At 49.2% G+C, this 10085-nt stretch overlaps 1 protein-coding gene across 2 annotated transcripts; it reads left to right on the top strand.

Annotated features, from left to right (window-relative positions):
* Positions 1–1624: 1624 nt before the first annotated feature.
* REEP4 (receptor accessory protein 4) lies at positions 1625–9442 on the top strand. 2 transcript variants are annotated; one of them, XM_060276381.1, is made up of 8 exons: positions 1625–1865; positions 4559–4631; positions 5874–5950; positions 6080–6200; positions 6476–6589; positions 7753–7885; positions 8342–8511; positions 8631–9442. In XM_060276381.1, the coding sequence occupies exons 1-8, from the start codon at positions 1834–1836 to the stop codon at positions 8688–8690; spliced, it is 780 nt and encodes a 259-aa protein (XP_060132364.1). In that variant the 5' UTR covers positions 1625–1833; the 3' UTR covers positions 8691–9442. The 2 variants fall into 2 exon arrangements, with proteins under 2 accessions (XP_060132364.1, XP_060132363.1); XM_060276380.1 differs by lacking the exon at positions 1625–1865 and having other exon boundaries at positions 3577–4631.
* Positions 9443–10085: the final 643 nt, after the last annotated feature.

Raw genomic sequence — 10085 nt, 5'->3', positions numbered from 1 at the left:
ATGGTTAGTCTCCAAGATGTACCCCTTTTGGCAATTCCTGCAGGCAGCTCAGCTAGTGCCAAACCTATTTCTCTGCTTTCCTTTGGACCACATCAGTGAGGCTGCGAGCAGTGAGAGGAGGCGGTGTGTTGTTGGGTGTGTTGTCGTCTGGCTGGCCCAGGACCTCCATACACACTCCCCAGGCTTGTGCCTCAGGCAGGTCACTTTGGTGCCACTAATGCAGCGGTTTGACTTCACCCCTGGAGGTGCACTCTATTATCTCTCGAAACAGATGGATGCCAACAATGTTTTGGCGGGAGTATCATTCATAAAACCTATTATTCATTCATAAAATATCTTATTTACAAAGATGAGAGTTATGAATTGATTTTTTTCCCAGGCAGCAAAACACTCCAGCAGGGGGGACTGTTGTGCATGTGAAAACACTGATTGTAAAGTTCTGGTTTAAAGGGGAAATGTGACCCTTTTAAATGAGGAATAAAGTCTTAGAGCAGGCATAGGCAACCTTGGCTTTCCAGATGTTTTGGAACTACAACTCCCATGATCCCTGACCACTGGCCCCGTTAGCTAGGGACCATGCGAGTTGTAGTTCCAAAACATCTGGAGAGCCAAGGTTGCCTATGCCTGTCTTAGAGATTATGTAGGGTGGAGCCCTATTTTCTGTAACATGGGGGTTGGACTAGATGACCCACGAGATCCCTTCCAACTCTACAACTCTATGACTTATTGACATTCTAATCCTATCTGCTGCCAAATGAGAGAGATGGAACTACGGAAACATAAACCCTCCTCTTGAACTCTCAGAGTTCGAGATCCCCTATCTGAGAGATGACAGCCTTGAACTAGAACACGGATTCCCAAATTTCCCTCCCTCAACACCATAGGAAGCAACTCCTAGGGGCTAAGGGTCTTTGCCACCATAGCTGTCAAGTTCTCTCTCTTTTTTTTTAAAAGGGAAATTCCCTTATGCTGAATAGGCTTCCTCGCAAGAAAAGGGAAAACTTGACAGCTATGAATTTGCCACCCCCATAACATATTTGAGGAGTTGTCCCCGCCAAAAGTTGGTTAGCATTGCCATTCGAATGGTGTCTGTGCACCGTCCCATGTGATCGATTATGCAGGGCAGGGCTTACTCCCCCCCCCAATATTTTATTCAAGTTGGCAGTCCCTGCTGAACACGGACCACTTGAAAATTGCTGGTGGTCCTGGCTGATCAATTTTTCTGTGTTTTGTAGCAATTGTAATGTGCTTTGCTAGATGCTGCATTTTTGGTGTGTGTTCTTATATATGAATTCTTAGAATTCAAATTGTAGCGCACACTGTAGCACAAAAAATTACAAAAAAAAATTAAAAGAAGCAGGGATGTTTTGGACTACCACTCCCATCAGCCTCTTCCGCGGTTAGGCCACACCCGGGCCGGAACTATCCCCCTCCAGGGGCTGATGGGAGTGGTAGTCCCAAAACGCCTCGAGAAGGCACCAAGCTGGCGGAAGAGGCTACTTAGATCTCCTCAAGCCAGTCAGAGAGGGCGGAAGGGTAGCAGCCGCCAGCACAACCAAGGGGCAGCAACCGTCGGCCTCTCTCTGCCTCCTAATTCGCCCACCCGCAAGAGGCAGGGCCCAGGGCAGCCTATCGGGAGGCAGGCAGAGCCGTTGGTGCGCGAGGGGGCCGCGCGTGCGCACCGGCACCAACATTCAAACGGTTGGCGAGGGGAGGTTGCCGCACCTGTTTTCGCCGCCGCCGGGGTCGGGACATCGCCAGCGGAGCGTCTTTGGCTGAAGCGGCCCAGGCGGAGGAAGCAGAGACGCCTCCGGGGCCCCGGAGGCCCCGGCCATGATCTCCTGGATCCTGTACCGCGTCTTGGTGTGAGTTGGGCTGCATTCGGGATCTGGTGGTGGGACGACTGGATGGCCTCTGGGGAACCCCGCGTCGCTCCCAGGGCTCAGCCTGATGCGGACCCCGCGGCGTTCCGTGAGGCGAAGCTGCGAGGGTTCAGCCCTTTGAGTGGCACCCTGGCTCCCATACGCCAGGGAGCACCCCCAAAACACACACTTATTATTATTATTATTATTATTATTATTATTATTATTATTATTATTATTATTTCAGTTTACTGCCTGCCCTTTCTCCTAAGGTCCCAGGGCAGGTAACAACGCTGTAAAATACATTAAAACGCATTGCAAAAATAAATAAATAAGATTAATAAAAAGTAAGGAAAGTTCTGGCACTTCCACACGCACTTGTGGAACGCTGCTGTTTTAGATGCACTCTGGTTCCATGATGGAGTGTAACTTGGATGCTTGTGGGATGCCTTTAACGCCAGGCCAAGTGTATGTGTAACAAGGGTGCCCATTGAGAAAGTGTGTTCTGGAGGCTTGGCATGAATAACTCTCATGGAATTGACTCAGGGCTGTAGGCGGGGTGGGAGTCGGGTGCTGTGCCAGGGGCATGGATGCCATTCAGTTGCGGATCTGTGGAAAGAACAGAGACAATAGAGCATTTTCCCTTTCCTTAGTAATAGAGACCTTTTTCCCTTTAATTTTTCATTTCCTTTATAATCCTCAGGTTTGACAGGGTGGTTGGGGGCCCTCAGGGCACCTAAATCTTGATGCTGGTTTCTTGAAACTTGCAATGTTCCTTCAGCTCCACCAATAAACTTGGTCTTTGCTCAAAGGAGCCAAAGGTTATATTATGCTCTTCGAGTCCTGAATGCAAGACACGACAAGCCATATTATGCTCTTCGAGTCCTGAATGCAAGACATGACAAGACATGCCCTCTCCTCTCTGTTTGCACAACTGGCAAAATGCTGAGGAGTGTTTTGCACTTGACTCCTGTGGTAGTCGGGTTTTCTTCTGGTGCCTCACAATTAGATGACTATTGGCTGGATTTGATGACCCAATTCCTATATGTCTATGATCCCCAGCTTGGCATCCTTGAGAGAGGAGTCATGCTAGTGTGGAAGGAGCCACATAATGCTGGGCTTCTCTGATGCAGAGAAACTCTGATGCACCATAAACACTAAAGCTTAAATCTTGCAAGTTCTAAATCCAGGTAGGTAGCTGTGTTGGTCTGACGCAGTAGATATATAATTTTCCAGTAGCACCTTAGAGACCACCAACTAAGTTTGTTCTTGGTATGAGCTTTCGTGTGCATGATCATACCAAGAACAAACTTAGTTGGTCTCTGAGGTGCTACTGGACAATTTTTATTTTTATTTTTTTATAAAGTTCTAAATCTTCACCCTTGTAGTTTCAAGATACTGTATTGCTTGCTCATCTTTCTCAGTAAACAATTGTTCAGCCTCCCTGCCGCTATTTTTCTTAAATATAACCTGCCTCAATTTTGCTTACCTGCAGACTAATGGCCCTCAGTTTATTTCAGTCTTTGCTTTGAACCTGGTGCCTTCCAGGTGTCTTGGAGTATGATTTTCATCAGATTCAGCCAGCGTGGCCCATAGAGTGGGAGCACTGCAGGGGGAGCCAATGAGAGCTGTGATCCAGAACATTTCAAGGGCACCAGACTGGGGAACTGAATCTTTTCAGGCATGCCATCAATAGTTCTAGAACAGGCATCCCCAAACCTCAGCCCTCCAGATGTTTTGGACTACAATTCCCATCATCCCTGACCACAGGTCCTGTTAGCTAGGGATCATGGGAGTTGTAGGCCAAAACATCTGGAGGGTCGCAGTTTGGGGATGCCTGTTCTAGAAGCATCCCGTGGATTCAGAATCATAGAATTGTAGAGTTGGAAGGGACTGCCAGGGTCACCTAGCCCAACCCCCTACAATGGTTGTTTGGTTGTGTAGAGCTCCTTCCTCAGAAATGCTGTTGCCTTATACTGAGTTGGACCATTGGTCCATCTAGTTCAGAATTGTCTGGCAGGGGATCTTCAGCATCTTAGAGAAAGATCTTTCCCAGACCTCCCTGCAAATGCTGGAGAATGAACCTAGGCCCTTCTGTGTACAACCAGGTACTCTTCCACTGAGCTATGGTAACCCTGATCAAATATCCCGTTTCCATATATGTTATGGTGCCAACAAGATGGTGGAATGCTCTACACAACATCCCTGCAGTTTTGAGTCGGGGGCTGGGGAGATTCTTAGATTTCATGGGGGACTGAGGTGGGCTTCCTGTCTTGGAGGCTCCTGGAAGGGCTTGATGCTTATGTCTCTGATGATGGTCTCTGATGCTGGGTGTAAACAGAAGCTGCCCTTTTGTTTACACCCAGCAGCCAAGGAAGGCCTGGCCGAGGAGCTTGTTGAGCCGGTCCCACTTCTCATTGAGCAACCCAAGGCATGTGTGTAGGAGGGAAGAAGGCCCCAGAAATGTTCCTTGAGAGTGCCTGAGCTGCTCAGTGCAGTTGGCAGCCTGCCTGGTGCTTGAAGGCCTCTTGCACCCTTCCTGCCAAACCCCAAGGTCAGAAAAGTATATTCTCTGGGACAGCCATGGAGGCTGTGAAGGCCAAGGTGCAGCGCTATGCGAAGCAGTGGTGCCTGTGGATCCTAGCTGGATTGTACCGGTGCTGGCCTGCCTGCTTGACGCCCCCTTTCCGTTACAGGCTGGTGCTTGGGATGCTCTACCCTGCCTATGCTTCCTACAAGGCTGTGAAAACGAAAAATATCCGGGAATATGTAAGTGATTGGGGGGGGGGGAGAATGAAGTAACCCCCAGATTCTGAATACAGTACAGTGGACCCTCCGGATACGAATTAAATTCGTTCGGGGGGTCCGTACTTAACCTGAAAATGTAGTTGAGTCAAGCTGTGGGTTGATGCCATCTCAGGACTGTAAGTGTTCATGAGTGGCTTCAAGAGTGGGCAGATTCTTCTGTGGCCACAGTGCCCAGGGCTACTGTAGAAATAAAACAAATTTATTTCCCACAGTGCTTGGCTAAAACAGCCAGGTGCTCTGCTTTCCAGAGCCAGGGGCATCCGTGCTCAGCTGTGGCATTGAGCACCATGCACTTTTTGTGGGGCTGCCTTGGGGACTACAAGTGGCACTGAATGGCTTCCCTTTGGGTTGTCTTCTCCCACATGATGCTCCTCCTCCGGGGTCCTGAATGGCTTCCCTTTGGGTTGTCTTCTCCCACATGATGCTCCTCCTCAGGGGTCCTGCTGTCTGTCCCTCTTCTTGCCTGAGGTGCAGTGGGTGACTGGGGCAGGACCTTCTAGAACTGGTGGACATCCAATGAAGCTGAACATTGAAAGATTCAGGACAGACAAAAGGGAGGACTTCTTAATGCAAGCACAAAGTTAGACTATGGAACTCCCTCCCACAGGAGGCAATGATAGCCACCAACCTTGATGTCTTCAAAACTGGATTAGACAAATTCATCAAGAAGTGGGCTATTAATAGCTACTAGCCATGACGGCTACGCTCTGCCTCAGCAGTTGGAGGCCACAGTGCTTCTGAATACCAGTTGCTGGAAACTGCAGGAGGGGAAAGGGCTCTTGCACTCGAATCCTGCTTGGAGGTTTTCCACTGGGACATCTGGTCAGCTACTGGACTAGATGGGCCATTGGCCTTATCCAGCAGGCTCTTCTTATATGCTCTTATGTTCTTCTCATCCCGGGGACCAGGATTGTGGCTCTCTATTTCCAGGGTGTGTTGCAAATTAAAGACACTTGCGGCTTGGAGGACACACTTGGCATGATGATTAATAAACCAAAGTTAGATGGGGGACAGTCATATTGTGACTGGTGTCTCTTTACCTTTGTTGACCTACTGTGTCTCCATGGTGCAATTCCACATCAAGAGCTGAAGATTTGGGTGCCACCTGAGACCAGTTTCTCCGTACGTAGCAGGGCAGGGTTTCCCCAGGCATTCGCATCTCATTGACTAGGAGGGACCTAACACTTCCTGGTGACTTGGCAGGTCCGCTGGATGATGTACTGGATTGTGTTTGCCCTCTTCATGATCACAGAGACCCTCGCAGATACTTTCATTTACTGGTGAGTTGCTGTTCTCCCTCTCCCTCTCTCCCCACCCCCTTGTTTCAATGAGCTACATAGACATGTAAGCTGTTGAACAGAAAAGATCCCAAAGCCCCTGGTCTCACAACTGTGTTTTCTGCTGAACAGGTTCCCCTTCTACTATGAGATCAAAATGGGATTTGTCATTTGGCTGTTGTCTCCATACACCAGGGGGGCTGGCTGGCTGTACCGCAAATTTGTACATCCCACATTATCCCACAAAGAAAAGGTGAGAGTAATCCTGGAACAGACCATCCGCTTCCGGGAAGGGGGGAGGCATTCAGGGTTCTGGCACCAGGTGAGCCACTCCTTCAGTTTTCCATCCAGTTCTGGATGAGCAAAGGATTTCTGGAAGCTTCTGTGTGGGAGTTACTACATGCATGGAGGTTTTGGTCACCAAATGTTCCAGCCTTCAATGTGCTTTGCCTATTGCTTATTTAGCTCTGCCAGAGGCACGTGCATTTCATACAATCTCTCCCTCTCTCTCTTCCTCTTTCCCTGCAGGAAATTGATCAGCTCATCCTTCAGGCCCAGGAGCGTGGCTACGAGACACTCCTGAGCTTTGGGAAGAGGAGCCTCAATGTCGCAGCCACAGCTGCTGTCCAAGCTGCGGCAAAAGTAACCACGTTTCCTCTGCATATTGGCTAGGAAGGGGATGGGGTGGCAGGCTAGCTTGGGCAACAAGCAACAGCCCTGGAGGCTTTGGGGAAGGAAGAGATGTGCTGCTGTCACATTCCTAAGCGTGTAATGTAGTAGCCTTGTCTGTTGCACTAAAGCCCCCTGTGGCCTTGCCAGTTCCCAGCTCAGCATTGCCAGGCCATGGAGGGTGGTTGAAGCATGCTAAGCAACCTCTCACCCCAGCTGACTGAGATGTAACCTGCCAGAATCTGGGTAGTTTTCTGGACTCAGTTGCATTTCCCAATTGACCAGATGCTGCCTGCAGTAAGCTTTGCCACCTGTGGGAAGGAGCTGGTAGGGTGACCTCATTTTAACAATCCACATCTGTGCACGAACATAGAACAAAATTGGGCTTACTCCCAGCTCTTACTGGGAGTGTGGCACCAAGGCAGATGCTTAGGCCTTTGAGCAGGATTACGCTTCCCAGCTTGGGCTGGTTCCTTCTCTGGATGCCTCTGAAATAGACCTCTACTTGTGGAGGTGGTGATGTTTAGATATATCCCTGTATGGCTGAAGCTCTGGATTGCCTCGCATTCTGCACACTCTTTAAGAAGGTCCTACCAGAGGGGATTTGTGGGAATTCTGCTTTTGGGAGTCATTTATCAGTTGTGTCCCCCTCCTTTGGCAGAGGACACCCCTCTTTGTCTCATTTCTCCTTATTTATTAAATGTATTTCATAAAATGCATATACTGCTTAATTTCAGAAAACCTCAAAGCGGTTTACAAAAAGAATAAAACAGTAAAAGCAATTAAAACATTCAAAAATTAAAACCAGCAAGAAACATGCCAGCATTCTAAATATCTGGGTTAGCTTGTCTCATGTGATGTCAGTTAAAAGTGGCAGTTCTCTCTGCTCAGTCCTGTTCTGCCAGCTCTGTTTAACCCTATGTATTCCTTTCATCTTCCCCAAACACAATTGGGGTGAGGAGCAGTATCCATATCATGCTGGTTACTTCTCCATGGTGGGGAAAAAATTACCTCCAGGAAATATTTTTGGAAGCAAAGCTTTTTTTTGCCTTTGGGGAATGAGCGGCCCTTGAAGGTGGACTTTTGTTTGCATACAGATCTCTGCTTCATTCCTCCCTTTGTCTCCCCTTGTTCAGAGTCAGGGGGCCCTGGCCGGGCATTTGCGTAGCTTCAGCATGCAGGACCTGCGTTCCATCCCAGACACGGCTCCTGTGCATTACTCTGATCCCCTGTACCTGGAGGAACAGGAGCTCCGCCGGAGGCCAATAGGTGAGCGAGCCCAGAAAACGCTTGGAACTGCTGGCATCCACAATGATCAAGGGGGTGGAGGAGCAACTCCCCTCTAAGGAAAGCTTGCCATGTTTGTGACTTTTTAGTTTAGCGATAAGGCATACAAGAAGTGACGTGGAAGACATTCGTAGAATTATGCATGGCAGGGAGGGAGTGGACAGAGAGCTTGCCACTGTTTCTGTCTCATGAACAACACGTGGGGAAGGGTGTTTGACCATTGGCTGTGTTGACTGGGGCAGATGACAATCCAACAATAGCTGGCGTGCCAGTTTGCTCCTTTCCCTCCCTCTGCATCATCAGCAATTGCAAGGAGGAAAGAAGACACCCCCCCCTCTAACTTCCTGGGCTCCTGTTGCAGCTGTATCTACAGGGTGTTAAAACAGGCATGAGAAAAACTCCAGCCTTCCTTGCCTGCCACTCTTGGTTGTTTCATAGGACACAGGGCGTCTCCTCAACAGCTGGGCTCTGACAGCAACGAAGAGGACTGCTGGTCAGACTCTGAGCTCTCTACTGGCGTAAGGGGCCACAGCAAGAAGCCTTTGCTTTCCAAGCCACTGGCCAGGACCCAGAGCCTCCGCATGGTGAAGAAGTCGCCTATCAAAGAGGTGAGACCCTTGGGTGGTGGGCACAGCCTGGGAATTGCCCTGGCTTGTGCTGGCAAAGGGAGAGGGTGTGAGGCTGGGGTCTGCATGCCTGAACACTCACACTTTGTGCTCCTCTGCAGGGCTCAGCACGGGTTCCACGAGGTCGCCCCAGGAAGAAGGTGGCCGATCCTATCTGTTAGGCTTGTCTGTAGGGAAGCCTTGGTTGCAAATGCTGGCACTAGGCACTTGGGACAGCGATGACTGTGGTGCTTCACAGCTTGGTTGTGGAGGGAGATGGATTTGAAACATACCATGTCCTGGCAATGAGAAGCTTTGTGTACCCTACAGCTACCACCCACACTGCAAGCCAGTTCTCAGGGCACCCTCCCCTCCTTGTCTCAAAGTGGTGCCTTGATTCTGACTGGTGGCCACCTTCCTCTCTGTACTTGCCTGCCAAATATCCTGCCCACAAGATGTGCCTACAGGAAGGGGAGGTATCTCTCTCTTTCCCTTTCACTACACATGCCTTTTTTGGCACAAGAACACTGTGTCATAAGCAGACTTGCCTTTTTAAATGCCAGGGGTGGAAGAGCTGTTTGTTTGGGGAGTATTAGACTCAAGAATCTGGGTACCATTTTTCTTGTCCGGACGCGTGGCTGCTTTGAAGATGGTTGCCCCAAAGTGAGCTTAGTGCACTTCTACAGCACTCACACTTCTGATTGGGGTGCAGTGGTCAGATACCAAAGAAGGAAGCAGCCTATCTCATGATAGCACTTCCCCCACTTTCCTTGTAGTTGCTTACATCTCAGGTTTCTTCTTCCGCTGAAGTTCCCCCTCTCCACCACCAGTGAAAACACTGACATGTCTACTTGAACACTATCACTAGCTAGGTCCTTGACCTAAGTGCATTTGTAAGTTTTGTATATTCTGAAATAAATGCATTTTTATGAGACCTCATATTGCTCATCTTAAAAAGCAGAATGTGTGGACATTAAGAGGGACATTAGCTTAAGAGCTAATGAAAGACACGTTCCAGGCCAGTATTGACCTTTTAAGTAGGGGTGGGGGTGGGGAGGCTGCTAATGTGCTAGTTCAGCTCCCTACCTGCCCATCTTGATGGAGTAGGAGTAGGGGGGGTATTGAAGGGAGGGATGTGCTCACATTGCTGGCTCCTGTGGTGGTGAGTTCGCCAAATGGAGTTGTCAGGCCCTGCTCAGTTCCCATGCAGTTTCTAAGAGCCATTTAATGGCTGTCTAATGCTACTCACCTTCCACGTTCTCCTCTTAACTGTTTTATCCCCGCTGCCTAGACCTATCAGCTGCCATTTTATAGAGCCTAAAATATAACAGTATACAGTGGGTTGGGGTGGCCATTCCATAAACTCAGAAATCTAAGGAAGGCACTTTTAGTGTCTAGGGTATGAGGAATTGGACTGAGGAATTGCTATTGCTGTGAGCTAGCCCTTTGTGGGAGAAAGGGTTAATGTCCAAGCACAGCAAGGTCCTGAATTTAGGCACTATCAAGCCTCCCAAGGTGACATTTCCCACAAAAGACCCCCAGCAGCCCTTCTTTCCTTTGAACTGGCTGTGTTTTGG

Source organism: Zootoca vivipara, chromosome 6 (assembly GCF_963506605.1).
Source record: "Zootoca vivipara chromosome 6, rZooViv1.1, whole genome shotgun sequence".
NCBI classification, from domain to species: Eukaryota; Metazoa; Chordata; class Lepidosauria; order Squamata; family Lacertidae; genus Zootoca; species Zootoca vivipara.
This window is presented reverse-complemented; position numbering and strand designations above follow the sequence as displayed.